Source organism: Myiozetetes cayanensis, unplaced genomic scaffold (genome assembly GCF_022539395.1).
Source record: "Myiozetetes cayanensis isolate MyiCay16 unplaced genomic scaffold, myiCay2020 scf1, whole genome shotgun sequence".
Taxonomy (NCBI): Eukaryota; Metazoa; Chordata; class Aves; order Passeriformes; family Tyrannidae; genus Myiozetetes; species Myiozetetes cayanensis.
In genome coordinates this window covers 9,967,447-9,984,509 of record NW_026086604.1, presented here as the reverse complement: position 1 = coordinate 9,984,509, position 17,063 = coordinate 9,967,447, and the positions used below count along the sequence as shown (strand labels likewise).

Genomic DNA, 17,063 nt, shown 5'->3' with positions numbered 1-17,063 from the left:
CCATAGTTTGCCTTTCTGTAAAATGGGAGCCATTCCTTGGAGCTAAGTCACACAGAGAGCACTTTGAAGATGAAAGCTGCTATGGTCTTAACCACAGAGCTACCAGACATTTTGTCTCCAATCCTTCCAAACATCTCAGCATCCAAGCTATCTCAAAGCCCAGCAGGAAGAAGTCAATCAATGTCCTTAAAGGTCAGCACAGATCCCAGCAAACTCAGCACCTTACAGTATCAAGATAAACATAACTTTCAAACTGAAAACCTATGTTTGAAGAGGGAAATGCACTTCTATATGCAGCTTAAAGAGGCTACTCTTAGGCCTCTTTATGGTACTGACTCAAACCTCTCTGTACTCATCTTTTTTGCATGCTCTGAAGTAGACCAAAGAGTCTTTTCAGATACAGTTCCTATTCTGCTCTCTGCCATGTATTGCTTTCTGCTTATCTTCAAGACCACACTGTCTCTGGGTAGATCATGAACCTTAAAAATGTATTTCATAAGCTGAAAACACATAGGTCACGAAGCAGAAGATGCTGTTTACAGATACACAAGAATACTCCATCAACCATTGCAACTTCTTTACTTAAACAAAAATAAAGCAGAAAAATTAACTTTTTAGGTATTTTATAACAAAGATTTTGGTACAGCTCACGCACACTCAGAACTGAGGAAGGAAGAAGCAAACTCTACCAGATCTGACCCTCTGTTAAGTATTAACCAGTACCAAGCATGTAATTACACAGACTTCTAGTCCTCCAACATTTGTTCAGTCAATTGTGTTTCATGCAGCACTGTACAACTCCTTCCCCACTTAGAACCTTGCAAACCCTATTGTGCAGCACTTGGCGTCCTGCCAGGTCCAGAAGGAGTACTCTTAATAGACATTAAAAATTTTTGCCCTGGACATGTCACAGAATAAGCCAGCCTCATACACACTTACTCAGCAAATGTTCAGCAGTTGTACAAATTGTTAACACTCACACAAGAGTATCTGGATCAAGAAAGCACATGTCCCTAAAAAATAAACTACTTGTGAGGAAGTATGTTCCCAGCTGTGCCCTGCTGCTTGAACCCCAGTGTTATTACGGCAGGCACGCAGTGGCTCTCCTTGCTGCACCATCTTTCAGCCCTCACTGCATATCAATCCCTCCCCCTCTGAGATGTTTACAGAAAGACACTGCAGCTGCTTAGAAAAGGCAAGGAATTTCAGTGTACGCAAACCAACTGTCTGAGCAAGCAGGCTGTTGGGAGGCAGTGGGGGTAAGAAATCAGCACAGCCAAAAATCACATGCGCTCCAAATGCCTCGGTGGTAAAACCTTCAAGGAAAGAAAAAAAAGTGGGAACAAAAGATGCAAATGAACTTATTTCACACTTTTGGGGGAAGGGGAAGATAGGTCTATTTGGCAGGTTTGAAATAGCTGCCCTAAAGACTGTCATATAAGGGACATGCCAATGCAACACAGCACATGTCAGAAAGGGAGGACAGAGATGCTCTTTCCTCTCCAAGCCTGTATCAGCTGCACAGAATCACAGAACAGTCTGTGTTGGAAGGGACCTTACAGATCATCTGTTTCCAAACCCCCTGCCACGGGCACAGACACCTTCCAGTAAGCCAAGTTGCTCAGGGCTCCATCCAGCCTGGCTTTGGAATACTTCCAGGGATGGCGATCCACAGTTTCTCTGGACAGCCTGTTCAGTATCTCACTACACTCATAGTAAAAAATTTTTTACCTATAGCTAATCTAATCCTGTCATCTTTCAGTTTTAAGCCATTCCCCTTTGTGCTGTCACTACATGTCCTTGTCAGAAGTCCCTCTCCAGCTCTCTTGTAGACCCCTTCAGGTGCTGATAGTGCAGTAAGGTCTCCCCGATCCACACAGTCTCACCTCTCAGGACTGTACAGGTCCCTCTGGATAGCAATGCTCCACTCCAGCATGTTGACTGTACCACACAGCTGGGTGTTGTCATCAAACCTGCTGAGGGTGGACTTGATCCCACTGTCCGTGTCACCGACAACAATGTTAAACAGCGCCAGTCCCAATACGTGACACAATTGTTTTTCCTTACAGTAGTTACCATCCTTAGCAGCTGGATTGAAACTAGGCCTTAAAATGATTCAACTGAGCATTCCTAATGTCCACAGAGATCTCAAGCTTCAAATAAAGCACAGCTGTGGAAGAGCCGTCATACTACGACATGTCACAGTAAAATAAATTTGCCCAGGTTCTCTGATACATGTGTGCTGTCCCTTAGATTTACACAAATGCTGAGGACTTGCAGCTGTACTTGCTGTAGTAACTGTCTCAGCATTTCTATTTTTTCCATCAAATATTTTTTTCCACTCAGTTTGTATTATTTGTGTGAATAGCACAAGGCCATCCCTTGAAAGCAATCAGGGCTACTTAACAAACAAAACTCTTAATCCCTGATGTGGCTACCCTCCCCCCTGGTACCAACTTAAACAAAAAAGATTAAAATGCTGCTTCTCACCAGTCACTTCCTAACAGGAGATAAGGGGCTGCAAAAACATAAATGTTTCTCATGCCCATATGTTCATGTCTCTCTGCTCTGCTTTGACCAAGAGCTTTGCATGGCTGAAAGCAAAGGTGCACCACCACCTCATCCAAGAGTCCCAGCAGCAGCAATGGACTCAAGGATTCTCCTCTGCTATACTATCAGAGGTCACTGCCAGAAGCAAAAGGTTGACTTTACTGAGTTTTCAGCTAAACAACTATAAATAAGTCACATACACACAAAACACAGGAATTTCTAAAATCTTCCAATCTTACACCTCCTTTGGGAACCTTGTTTTTGTTCACTAACATGACAACAATACCTGCACATCTCTCACATGTGGGGAGATGAATGAGACTAATTGGTAATCCAAACATGACCCATAAAAATTTAGTAAATCCTTCCACTTGGTATAAATGAAGTCACGGTGTTCATTCAACTCATGTTCCTCCCGTGCCCACCCCATGGATGTCAGGTGCTGTACCCATACAGTAAGACCCTCCTCTGTCAAAACACATGCTGGTAGAAGAAGCAAGACAAATAAAGAGCATACTACAAGCCCGAGAAACACCATGAAGCAAACTACAAACACTGCCAATTTCAATGTTTTCAGAGATGTTGTCTTTTTTCTTCAGGATAGCGGAGAACAATGTGATTAAAAGGAATGTAAAATGAACTCAAAAGGAAAAACAGCATTAAAGAAAATCTGCTCTGCATGAGAAGACAAGGTCTTTTAAAATCCATCCACAACAGGCCCTCCCAAAAATTATCTCCACTGATTTGCTTTGCCCTAAAAGAAATATTGAAATTAACAGTACATTGCAGCATCTCATTTCTCAATTGCCAAAAATGAATTACAAGCCATTCAGATCAAATACTCCCTTCCCACAGGGAGCTACAGAAAATATGCTGCATTCAAAGAGAAACCACACAGCATTTGCATGCAGCACACAGAACTACTCCTCTGAGGGGACAGGCACATTTTATTTTTGCTTTTATAAACTTTGATTGCATTGAAAAACATCTTGCATAAGAGTATAACAAATCATAAGTGCCATGTACCCAGTGATGTATTGTAGGAAACACAAGGGCTGTGACAATGGATCAAAAGTTAAGGATGGGATAGGCAGACATTTTCCCACCTTTATGATTCTTTAATCTGATTCTGAAATCTCAAAGCATCGAAATCCAATTCTAGAGTACAACGGCCAAGTACAACTCCCATTGTGGACTTTCCACAAACAACCCTGTCATCATGTGCACCACCATACTACTCAACAAACATGACCCTTGTTTTCATTGGAACTTCCCTTGTCACAGGATTGAAGTTCTCCTCTGTTCAGCCTGGAGGAGACTGAGGGGAGACTTTGCTGCAGTCTACAACTTCCTCACAAGGGGAAGCTGAGGCGAAGACACCCATCTCTTCTTTCTGGTGACCAGTGACAGGACTCGAAGGAATGGCATGAAGTTGTGTCAGGGAGGTTGAGGTTGGATATGAGAAGGGGTTCTTCACCCAGAGGGTGGTCAGGCACTGGAACAGGCTCCCCAAGGAAGTGGTCACAGCACTAAGCCTGACAGAGTTCAAGAAGCATTTGGACAATGCTCTCAGGCACAGGGTGTAATTCTTGGGCTGTCCCATGCAGGGCTGAGGGTTGGACCTGATAATCTCTGTAGGCCCCTCAGAATATTCTGTGATTCTGTGATGTACAATAATGTGTTCTATTAATGGGATGTTTATTAACCATTCTTATATTTACTCAATAATATAATTTCTCTAATTCACTTAGCTTTACACTGAGTTATTTTGGAGCGTGTTTTGTTGAGTATTAGCTCCAAAAATAATTTTGGTAGAGGGTGGCAAGAAATTCGGGGTTTCTGGAGAAAACATTAAAGACACTTCAAGAAATCTCAGGCAGCAAGAGATAATCTTGCTATCAAAAATTTGTTAGTCACACCAACATATCTGTCCATATTAAGCTTCAAAGATAATGCAGTATACAGAAACAGATGGAAAAAATCGCATTGTTCAGAATTATAATTCCAGTTTCTGTAACTTTGTCAAGATCAGGCAGAGCTCAAAATCAACAACAGGTACACCTGAGCTAGTTCTGTATTACTGTGAACAAAGAGAAAAAATCAGTCCACGTGTACTGTATCTTCATCACCTCAGCTGCAGCACCCATCTGCATCCACTGGCAAGACTTCAGAGTAATTTACGCTGTTGATTAGCCCTACCATCTTTACAACAAAGTTTGAGGCAGAGTAATACATATGATAAAAGAACCTGCGAACTATTTAGTTAAAAAAAAGGCAGATGCTGCAGCAAATCCCTCAGCACTGCAGGGCATGTGGGGCCTTGATCACAGCCCGTGATGAGGAATCAGCACAGATAGTGCACTTGGGTATGTGTGGGCAGACCCCTACGCAACATCTCCAAGAGCCTGCCAGAAGCCTGCCCACACAGACCTGACTACGTGAAACAGCACTTAAAATGCTAATTTTCACTTTACTACTAAAGGTATGATTAGTTGAAAGGTTCTGGTTAGCTATCAAAAAACAGCTACTTTTTCTTAAAAATTGTCGTATTCCTTTATGCACGATTCGCAAAGAATTCCTAGTGCATCTCATCAGCAGTACAGCATCAGCTGCATCAAACCCAACTACAGGTAAAAATTCTTTGTTCTACTCCTGCTAAATAACAAGCAGATTTTCCAAACCGTAACAACAACCATGCTGCTAAAGATCTGCTGCGATTCCTTCCAAACCTGCCCCCTCAGTAACTGCCAGTTCACAAAACAGGTTTCACTACTATGGAGCATTAAGAAAAAAATATTCACACCTGTGCCCATCTCCATAAGCTCATGTCAACATGTTTCTGATGAGCAGCATTCCCATGCAAGTAGCAATGTGTAGAAGAAAAAACAAAACCACATAACAAAGGCCCATTGGCTTAAGAGGAAGAAAACCCAAATGCATCACTTATGGAAAGAAGGAGAGAATAAACATACTCAGTGTCCCTCTGTGATGAAACCCAAACCACACTGCATCTGGAACAGAACATCTCCTGTGTGTTCCCTACACAGCCCACTAAAAGGATTCCAGGATTTGTGATCGTTTCCGGCTTTTTGGGAGGTTTATTTTAAATTGCAGTCATTATTAAATACAAGGGGGTTGAGAGCCCAAGGACCACCACCTCCAGGACTGCAACACTGTCTTGACAGATACACACACACTCCCCCTCCTCTCTGCAATCTGACTGCTCTTGACAAGTCACGCTTTTAATTAAATGTCTCCTCATTAGATCTGTTGAGAGGACAGTGCATATGAACCTTGCCAAAAAAATAACTTCTAATGCAAACAGCTTCTCCACCCCCCACAAAAATACACATTAGAAGCCATTCACCTCTGCCAGGCTCCCTCCTAGAGCAGACCCTGTCCTCCTCCAACCCCACCTGGCAGCTCTTTCTCCCGCAGCCCTCCCTGCTCACCAGCCCTGCATGGATGAGAACACCCAGAGAAATCCCGAGCCCCTGGCTGGGAGAAGCACCGCGTGCTCGGCTGCTGCCTTGAAATTACGGCGGCCCCCCATTATCTGACCCGTCCCTCAACATCTCCCACAACTGCATCCTTCCCAGTCGGCCCTGGGATGAAGACAAGCTGCCCTTGTCCAGAGGAACACTGCAGTATTCTGCAGTAGGGCCGTCTGCCGGGGGCAGGGCGCCGCGGGCCCTGGGGTTTGGGAAAGGCATGACTGACAGAACACAGCAAGGCTTTTACGCTGTTTATTTCCACGAGAGAAGGGTGGGAGGCACCCGCTCACCCAAAGAAAACCCTGCAGAAGTGCCCTTGGCTGCCAAGGATATATTGGGAGCGCCCCTCTCAAAGGGACCCTTTGGCAGTCAGGATCGGCACACTCAGATTTCTGGGGGCTGGTGGAGAGGAGACCCAGCGACTTGAGACCTTTGGATTCACGCACAGAAAGCAGCAAATGCCACCTCCCTGAGCATACACAGCGTGAAAATAATATCGCATAACCGAGCGAGACACAATTTTAATCCAGGCACACATCAACTTTTGAGCATCTCCAGGCTGAGATTTTTCTCCATCGGTCCCATCAGCCTGGCACCGAAATCCCCACTGCCCTTCCCAGCCCCACCCCAGGCTGACATGCTCCGTGACCGCTCCTCCGCACCACGCTCCTGCCTCGCTGCGTCCATTCTGCTACCGCTCTGACAGCCCAAATCAGGGGAGAAAAGAGGACGAGAAAGAAAAGGTGTAAAAAAAAGAAAACGAAGAAAAAAGAAATAAATAAAGAAAAAAACAGGCAGGCTTGGAAAACGCTGACCCTGGTGCAAGGTAACAGCTTGCATGTTTGAGCAGGAGAGACAGCGAAAGGAGAGATGAGAGAAGGAGAGGTGGTGTCCTGCAAGCAACTCACAAGCCCCAAACCCTGTTGGGGTGTGAAGCATTTACAGGGGCCCCTTCGCCAGGCTGGTCCCAGCCCCGGGCACGGTCCCGCCAGCGCCGCAGGGGGAGGTCGCGCCGGCACCAGCGCCCGATGCGGCTGCACCGCCCGGGGCGAAGTTTCGCCAGGCCAGGTAAGAAGAGACCTCCCCTACTCTGTGCCGCCCCCAGACCCCTCAGCCTCTTACCTTCATGTCGCTTATGATGGTCTGGAAGAGCCCTCCGAGCGCACTACATTCCTTCTCTATCACAGCCTCCATTTTCCTGGCTCGAGCTCACTGGAGGAGCAGGATTTCACCGCTACCACTGCAACTGCACTGCTCAGCTGGAGGAAAATCAGACACCCCGGGCTCCCACCTCTCCCAAAACAAAACAGCAACAATAAAAAAAAAAAAAATGGGGGGGTAAACAAGCCGATATAGGCAATGAGGGGAAAAAAGAAAAAAACCACCCCAACACACCTGTCCCCCTGTCTGCCTGCACGTCTACAACGGGGAAAAAGATAAAATCCAGCCTCTCTCCTACACGCGCCTCCCCGCCCCGCTCCGCGGCACCCGGGCACTCCGCGCCGAGCGGGCACTACGCGCCCATGCGGGAGCAGCCACAGGGCCCATCGCTGCGCATCGCGGCCGCCCGCGCCGCCCGGCACGGCAGCGCTCAGGGCAGCGGGCGCTGGGAGAGAGCGCACCCCAAAAAAATTAAGTGGGGGGGGAAAATCGGTCTCTGTATAAAAAGGGGACGAGATCACGCGTCAAGTCGGTCCTCCTGCCGCAGCCTGGGGAAGGGGGGAGAGTCTCTACCAGCCCCAGCGGAGCAGGCTGCAGCTGAAGCACCCGACCCGCTGCCTGCCCTCTCCGGGAACAGCGCGCTCCGCCCGCCGGTGCCGCTCCCGCGGCGGCAGCGCCCGCCCCTGCCCAGCCCCGCGCCGAGCGCCCCGCCCGGCCCGGCCCGCCGCGTCACCGGCGCGGCCGCCCATTGGCCCCGCGCAGTCCGTGCGCTCGGGTTCGCGGGTTCGAGTCCTGCCGCCGCCGCCGCTTCCAGGCTCGGGTGCTGGTGCTGGTCTCGTCTTTCGGGGCGGGCGCCGACCTGCGTGTTTAGTAGTCGGCGAAGAAGCTGTTTTCTTCTGGTGACGTTCGCCGAAATGTCCGAAATTCGGCTGTTTCTGGTGAAAAGCCTCTGCCTCGACACCCCCCGATACCGAGCTGAGAGCCCTCGGCAAAGCTACACCCTGGGGTGTGCAGCCGGCAGCGGCTGCGGGGCTGTTGCCTCATCCTGTCCCACACATGCCAGACGATACCTTGGGTGTGAGAGTGGGTTGTATGAAATGTGGGGGTTTAAAGTAATTCAGTTTGCACGTTAACTGTACCAAATTTCTCGAAACATTTGGTTGAAATCCTCTGTTTCTACGCGTAGGCAGGCAGTGGCTCACCCTGCACGCGTGTAACAGCGGGACAGGAGCAGCACCGAGGGTCCCCGAGACCCCCCTTTGGTATAAATGGAGCACTACCCCTCTGTTTTGGGGAGCGGAGATCCAAAGGTCCTGGTGCCGCTCACTCCAGGGAAGCTGCACACCCAGGAAAACGGGCTGTGTTTCTCTGTGGTTTGGTAAGAACCACTTGTAGAGCCAGGAACGTGTATGTATGGAAGAATCAGCCTTAGACGTTGAAGGTGTATGAGGGGTCTGTCTTTCTATACATACACACAGCAGCGTATGAACAGCCATGACTGAGAGGGTGGTTCTGAAATCTGAGTTAATAAAATTAAAATGTATTCTATAAACTCTGCTGAGAAGAGCCAGTGTGCGTGCCAGCATATTTTGCTTCATTTCAGACAGTACCTGTGTATGTGCACATGAAGGATTGCACAAATTAACATTGCATGTTAATTTACCACTGAGGGAAAAGGCTGGACAGGTGCCCTGTCTCTCCAACAGGGCCATGGCAGCACAGGCTGGGGCAGCAGTTTCCCCCTGCTTTGGGGAGGAAACACCCTGCACAGGTCTGACCAGGCGATTCATTTTGGAGCTCTGCATGACCCTCGCTTCCAAAGACAAGCCCAGCAAATGTCCCCAGAGGCCTGTAATAATGACACCTGTCTGTCTCATGCAGAGCTTCTGGTGCTGTCACATAACCAGCGTGACAGCGTTCCCCTGGGACAGAGTCACAGCCAGCAATTCGGCAGGGAAAGTTGGTGGCCTACTTTGCTTTCTTCAGGCACTCTGTTTCTGGGATGATCCTTGTTTTAGGGCAAACAGTAGCTTGGCTAACCTCCTTTCTGGGAATGAGAATTTCATTGTAAAAGGTTGCGGAGTGCACAATGCAAATGAAAAGAGGAGGGTGAAAAACTTCCTATAAAGAAAAGCTATTGTTTAAGGACTGTGTTAATGCTTTAGTTAATAAATCAGGGCTGCCTTCTCTGTAGTGAGCAACAAGTCTTCATACCGTGATGAAAGAGCATGAAGGTATACAATAAAAAAATGAAGTAGTAATTTCAAGCCTCAATAAATTATAACAAGCAAATTAGGCATACAATGTAAAATAATGGGGTTTACCTTGCAAATTTGAAAGGAGAAACTGTCCATGTCACTGAATTATGACGAGTAACTTGCTAAACCACTGTAACTCAAGTGCACCCAGTCACAACCTAGAGAGACCTTATCAAAACTGTTCAGGTGGAATATTTTTCTGTCAGAAGGTGTTAGGCCATGAAAAATGGAGATGTGATGATTTCAACACACTTTTACGTTCAAAAAATCAAAGCGCAAACAGAAAAGGATTTGTTCTTTCCAGTATTTTCTGTTTCAAATCTATTTTGTTAAATGTTCATTGTATGTATAGCTTTGAATACAGATTGTGTTATTTTTATATTTTAAAATTTTTGTTTGATCGTAGCCTAACACAGCTAAAAATAAAGCAAGGGCAGATAGCCCAAAGGCATCAAAATAGGGTATTGATAACAGAATTTTTTTTTTCTTTTGCGTTGAAGGACACTTCAGACTTTTAATTTTATTCTGCCTTTTAGTGACTTCTAAGGATAGAATTTTTTACAGGGTGACAATTCAGCTTCAACCAGCTGTAGAGTGAGAGTTAACATTTTTCTTTGAAGACCTGAGTCCAAATGGTTGTTTAAAGTGCGAGTAAGAAGTAGTTTGGTGATGTTGCGGTAATGTCGGGTTACCATCTGTCACATTATTTCTGGGATCTGCTTGATTGGTTTCTAGCAAATCACTTCCTGCAAGCATTACTTGCAAAACTTTATTATGGGCAAAGGCTATTTCTGTGTTCGTGAGCCATCGTTACCAGGGAGCATTTCATTACCAAGTGATGACATTCTGTAAAATATCCTAATTCATGGGCAAATGCCAGCACCACTTCTTGACAATGAGTGCATCTTATTCAGTAGCCCCCAACAGATGTCAACCTTAAAATTAGTCAACGGCACAATAGTAGCCCATGTTCTGACATCCTTCAACACGTTGGGTGCTCTGGTGACAAAAAGCCTATTCCACTGAAAATCCAAGTAGGTTTATACCTAAGAAAGAATTTCTCCAGAGATAAGTGGGCAGGTTGAGCAATGACTCGGTCACTTTTTCTGGCCTGGATTGTTCCTGCTGCTCCCCCCATGCTGAGCACCAAAGCACAAAGTACAGACGGAGTGAAGCAGAACACAAATCCATGAGGGTCAGAAGTCCACAGCGTGTTCCCAGGTCTTGCCTTATGACCAGAACATATTTATTCACATTTCTGGGCCTTGCTTTCTCCTTCTGCAAAATGAAAATCCCAATTTTTAAAAGCGTTCCTAGTGTTTATGCACCAAGCACAAGTGTGAAATGTCATTGCAATCAGAACAAATATATCCTCTGTCAATGTGCTGTAAAAGGTTTAACTGTGGTGCTTATTTAGGTCCTGATCTTATAAGGATTTAAGCCCACTTGTAAATGTGAGTAGCCCCGTGGAAGACTAGATTACACATGCACTTAAGTGTTATCAGATTGAAGTCATAGAACAACAATCACAAAAGGTACTTAATCACCTTTAAATTACAGTGTTCCTAATTTAGCTAATGTTATTCCCCAAGGAAAAATTGCCTCATCTAGCATACAATCAAGAAAGAATCAAGGGCTGTTCCTTCAAGTGGTTGACAGTTCAAAAAGAGATATGATTTTAAAAGAATAGGTTGCTAAAGGCTGAACTATTTAATTGAATTATCTCTTTAAGAAATTGATGCAAATTAATATTATAATACTCCATTATATTGCTACAGAATCTTTCATCCTTGAGCCTTCATAAACTATGTTAATGAACTCGAATAGCAAATGTATACTTTTTTTAAATAAAACCAGTATTTTGTCCCCATTTGAGGCTTTCTAATAATGATTTATATTTTGAAGGATGATGGTGTTTTCTTCTTTACAGACTGAGGAAAAAGAGCCCAAGAGCTTCCAAGAGGTGGAGTCTCTGACATGATTTGCTCTAGTCCTCAAGGTGCTCACAGAGTACAATCCTGCTCTGTCTATGAAAGCAGATAAGCTCACTTTGCAATGCCTAATTGGATGGAAAGGTATGATAGCAGGCAACAAAGCCAGAAAAATGACAAAAGGAATTGATGAATCTGTTTGAGACAGTTGTCTGAATAGCATTACAAAGATTAAATAGTGACCCCTCCCTATCACTAGTGAAAAATCTGTATTATATTGTTCACTGGCCATATGTGGAAGTGGAGACCTGGTGAAGGAGAATTCCATTTTTTTCATGAGCATATGCAGGTTTCAGAACAGGAGAAATAACAATCTTGTGGTTCTCCAGCTTTATCTGGGTTGTTTCTATGTCCCAAATTGTTTTTAAATTACCAAGTAGCATTGCTGTAGTGGGGGTACCTCTGCAATCGTTTCTGCTTGCTGGCAAAATAACAGCTGTTATTGCTTTACCAGGATTGATTTTCATAGAAGAGCTCCATCTAAAGCCTACCTACAGGCAACAACTCTGCAGTAAAATATCAATGCGGTCTCATTTTCGGCTTTTCTCAGAAGGCAGGAAAAAAAAGCATTTTCAGCAAAGTTCAACAGGGAATGTAATTTATTCAGGACACACAGAGGACAAGATGCTTATTTTTAAGGGGCTTCCACTTTTAAGTCTTCCACTTCCCCCCTCACCAACAAATAGGGAAAAGGAGTCCTGCCCCCAGATATCTCTATGCACAAGGCATGAAATCTGAGAATCGGGGTTTGTGTGTTATGTCAAGGGCTTTGCAGAGAGGCCACATTTTAAAGTAGTGGGAAGGTGACGTGTTCTTGCTCACATGTACCATCTCAGGCTGGTAGATCACAAAAGGAGCTGAGGTCTATCACCTCCTTCCAAGCAACACTGCTCTTAAAACTCTTCCATGATTTACTTCAGTAAATGTCCAGTGGGGTTCCCGTGGACAAGGTTATGTGAGCACTTTCATCCCGCACAGGTCTGGAGTGGCACTGACAGTGTATTTCCACATTCACCGCTCAGCCACAGCCTCCTCCCTGCAGCATCCCTGTCACCAACACCAGGGCTCAGGCAGCCACGTGGTGGGTCACTCAGGGACCTGATTTAGCTGAAAACTAAGCCTACAAGATTATTTTGTCCCAGAGGAGGACCTTTCCTCCTTGTGTTACACAAAAAAGGGGCAGCCTGTATAACCATTCCCATGCTTATACCCCTCTAGATACCTTCTTGTTTCTCATTACAGACAACACAGGTTTAGAAACAGAACTGCTGACCTGAACCCTCTTTCAATCTGACTTCATTACCTTATATCAGGTTCTGGTGTGGACACATTCACTCCACAAAACCAGGCATTAGCATCACATTTTAAAGATGCTCAACTGATGCAACTTGAAGTCATGCCCTAAATTAACTTGGATAAAATTTCCAGAGTGCACCTGTGTAGTCAAGCAGAAAGAGAAAAAAAAAAACAGGTTATACTTGCAGTTACATATGAGCTTAAATGCTCTGAAGAAATAAAGCCTATAATAGGTCTCACTTTTGCAAATATCTCATGTTCTCATCTTTAGAGCAACATTACCTTTGACTTTAGTATAATTACACATATATATCAAAGTTGCCTGTTGGGCTCTAACTCCATCATGGATATTAGTCCAAGCTTTTGCTGGCCATCTCTCCCTTTAGGTGTTATATAAAAGGAATCTGAGCTCTTCTGTACTTCCCATCAAGCAGTAATTTTTAGTAAATCACTGTTCCTGGAGTCTCTGAGATCTATATTTATTGATACATGCAGAGCTCAGTGTGTTGAACCACCTCAGGACAGGGTCATGTGAAACATAATGCAACACTTTCTCCTATAAAAGAAAACATTATTTTTTACCAGTTCATAAATCCAGCTTTTAAAACAAGGATTACATTCACAAAGAAATGGTTTAGAAAAGAAATAAAACGTATTTCAATGGGCAGACTTCCAACTCTATGTAAGTGTGGAATAGTCAGGCTCCTTTTCCACCCCTCCCTCCATTTCTTTAATTATGTTTAGTTCTTGAAATTCTGATGAAAACAATTTGAACACTAATCCTCTTTTCCAGACCTAGATACCTGGGATATTGGTAAGGAGAGATTGTTAGGTAGAGGTCTCTGCTGTGAGTCCAAGTTAAAAGTTCTACTTGCCAGTTCTACTGGCAAACTCTGTGATCAGAAAGCATTTTGGGGACATCAGATCATGGTGAGAGCCTGCTAGTGTACAGTTTCTTAAATAAAATAATAAATAAAAAAAACCCCAAACAAACAAAAAACCCAAACAAAAAAAAATCCAGAAGAATTAGAAACAAGAGGAGCCCTTCCAATAAATCAAAGAAGATGGACACAAAGAAAAATCTAGTCTAGTGATCCAAATAATACAGGCAGACTAGCACGTACTGGAATTTGGGACTAAAACCAAAGAGAGCTGACATGAGGACATACTGCAGGGAGGGACAAGCACAGCCATGAATGGTGCCATTGTGTGACTGTTTTAATTAATTTTTGTAATGAAGCCAAAGCTCTAATTTACCACATCCCAAAAGTAAATAGAAAAGGTTATGACCTTAATTTCAGAGGTGGGGAAGGAAAACCTAATTGCTAAGTAGTCATCTATCACTCGTTACTGCAATTGGATAGATACAGTTGGTGTGTTACTATGAATAGTCCAGATTCAACAGTTAAAATAGTGGGTAATGACAGTTTTGTTCCCTTTTCCTTTCATCTTCTTTACAAGCCTTTGATTAATAACATTTTGTACCAGTTTTATCACGTGGATTGCAATACTCCCTACTCCACAAGACTCTGAGTAAACCTGTCTGGGACACATAAGAGTCTTTATTTTTGTCTTCTTAGTAAGCAGATGTGTGAAGCTTCAGCAGGATGCAAAACATACAGAGATTACAGGAGGTTCTTCCTGCCCTCTTACTTTCTGCTATCCCCTCGTGAGTATATGCCTATGCAGGATCTAGTGATGGATAGACAGTTTTTCCATGTAACATGTACAATGAAAAAAGTGCAAAAGTCACATCTTTTTCTAACCATGGCCACTAAATAAATACAATTAAATGTGCATTATCAACCATTCCTGCACTTAATTTATGGGATCATCTCTATGGACCAAGAGAAAAGTGCATGGACAGATCTGAGACTGGTGAGAATCGTCATGCCTTGTCAAATGCTGTACCTCTAAATGTGCCCACATAAAAAGAGTGCAATACTATTCACTCACTAAATTAAGTGTTTTCTACTTTGTATCTTTTTTCCTTTGCCCTGTAATGCCAGTGTAAAGAGGAAGTTGTCCAGCATCAGAACATGAAGAATTTAAGCAGAAATGTTCATAATTAAAACTGCTGTTCTAGCAAGTTCTGCTGTGGTGGAAACAAAGGAGTGATCTGCATTAGGCTGACTAATTCAGACAAAGCATACCAGTATCAGGGTGAATACTATTAGATAAACACCTATAAAGTGATAGCTGTCATCCAAAATATCAGTAATAGGTAGTTCCTGCCTCAAAATCCTTGTGTTAATATCCACCCTCCTTTCTCAGCATATACAGAAGCAGCTGTCTTTTTCTAGAAACATTCACGTTTCATCTAGCACTGTCCTTTTCTAATATTCCTACTGAAAATCAGGCACGTCATCTATAGTGTGTCGTTAAACCTTCAGTGGCAAGGCAGGTTAGTTAGCTGTTTGGCATCATAGTTTACCAGTTTAGCTCCTGAGCACAAAATTTGATGTGTTCTTCTGCCAGGAATCAGGATCATCAGGAAAATTCTTCTGGTGCTTTCAAAAACTGAGAATAAACCTCATGAATGACTTTCTAAACTTCTGTCAGTACAGAGAAATCTTCCCTCTTCTGTGGCTATCAAATCAGGAGTGGACTGTCTTTTTTCGAAGGACATGTTTTAACATAACAAAAATCAGCACAAATCCTGATGGCATCTGCTACCCGACAGAATGATCTAACAGTGTGTTTTGACTTTGAAGGCTGTAGCTCTGTGAATCAACCTCTAAAGAAGGGTTTAGCACAAATCTTGAGAGACAGCTGCCAGTCTTATTGATGCTCAGGGATGATATATAGGGAAAGCACTGATCCTTTCATGCTCCTGTCCCAGTGGGTTGAAGCATAGAAGCAGAAGGGAGAAGGATCTCATGATACATGATCTGTCCACGCCCAGTGGGCAGTGTGCTGGCCTCCAAAGCTGTATCTCTTCTGAGGGCACTAAGGCTGTCAACAGAGGCAATGCCTCTCATTAGGTCAGGCAGGATATTTGGAAAAAGTAGCCAAGTGTTTGAGTGCATGAGCTTTTCCTAAAAACCTGTGTGAAATTCAAAACCCTTAAAAACTAAGTGAGGATATTTAAAATATTAAAAAAATGAGTAACATTTGATACTGCTCTCATGCATGAGAAAGCAAAGTGTTGTTTCTTAGAGAAGAGCTTCCACATCAGTTTTAGTTTGAAGGCTGAAAATATCCTCCCTGTATATCTGGGTAGTCGGTTGACATCCACATCTTTTGGCCTTTTGTATCCGAATCCCATGGCAACGCTGATTTCCCAGCCTTGTTTCGCTGAGCAGGGACGGGTGAGCAGAGCCGAAGGGCGTTAGTTCCAGCTGATGGAGGCTGCAGCTTGGGCTTCCCTCCTGCGAACGCTGCTTGAAAGGGGGAGCTGATTTTACGCCCTTCAGTTGCAAAAGGAGCCCTTGGCTCTACTGCCAAGGCTGGCCTTTGGCTCTGTAGATCTCAGTCATCTGCAAAGAATTGCTGCTGCACACTGACCTAGATACTCCGTCAGCTCTGCTGCAGCGCTGGCTCGACGACGGGGCTGCCATTTCCCTGGTCTCTGCTCTGCCCTGTATCCTGCCTTGGAGATATAAAAAAAAAAAAAGAAGGGACAAATTACATTAATCAGAATAGCATTTTCCTCCATGGTTTTTCTGGAAAACAGGGTTTCCCTGGGAAATCTGTTGCCTTAATTTTCCCCTTCTGCTCACCTTCCCTGACATCTCATTATGCTGCTTTAATTTAGAAATCCTGACACATTTGAAACATACGCTGCCCTCAAGAGAAGAGAAACGTGCCACCTCCATTCCCTGCTGTCCTTGTACCTCCACCATGTGCGCCATAATATGTCAGTGGAGAGTAGGGATTTATGAGCTAAAGAGGGGAGCCCACAGTGAGGGTAAGCCTGGACTCCTGACAGCAGCCACCTGAGATGTTTGTGTTGCACTCTGGTGGTGTGTTCTTAACAGGGCTCAGTCCAGAGCATGAGGCCACACCTCGAGTCCTGTGTCCAGTTCTGGGTCCCTCAGTTCAAGAAAGACATTGAGGTGCTGGAGCAAGTCCATTGAAGGGAAACAGAGCTGGTGAAGGGTCTGGAGAATAATCCTATGAGGAGTGGCTTAAGGAGCTGGGGGTGTTTAGCCTGGAGAAAAGGAGGCTCAGGGGAGACCTTTTCACTCTCTACAATTGCCTGAAAGGAGAAGGTAGCCAGGTGGGGATGAGCCTCTTCTCCCAGGCAACCAGTGACAGGACTAGAGGAAATGGCCTCAAGCTGCACTAGGGGAGGTTCAGCTGGAAATCAG

General features: G+C 44.5%; 1 protein-coding gene across 18 annotated transcripts in view; it reads right to left on the bottom strand.

Moving 5' to 3' along the window:
- Positions 1 to 7,837, bottom strand: part of MTSS1 (MTSS I-BAR domain containing 1) — a 127,322-nt gene extending 119,485 nt beyond the window's left edge. For 7 of the 18 annotated variants that reach the window (XM_050313956.1, XM_050313921.1, XM_050313997.1 and 4 more), the window contains exon 1: positions 7,167 to 7,836. In XM_050313956.1, coding sequence (XP_050169913.1) covers positions 7,167 to 7,238 — 72 coding nt within the window. In that variant the 5' untranslated portion in view covers positions 7,239 to 7,836. Of the gene's footprint in view, positions 1 to 7,166 lie in introns of all 18 variants that reach the window. The other 11 variants (XM_050313947.1, XM_050314005.1, XM_050314037.1 and 8 more) reach the window with 5 other exon arrangements.
- Between the last annotated feature and the right edge of the window lie 9,226 nt (positions 7,838 to 17,063).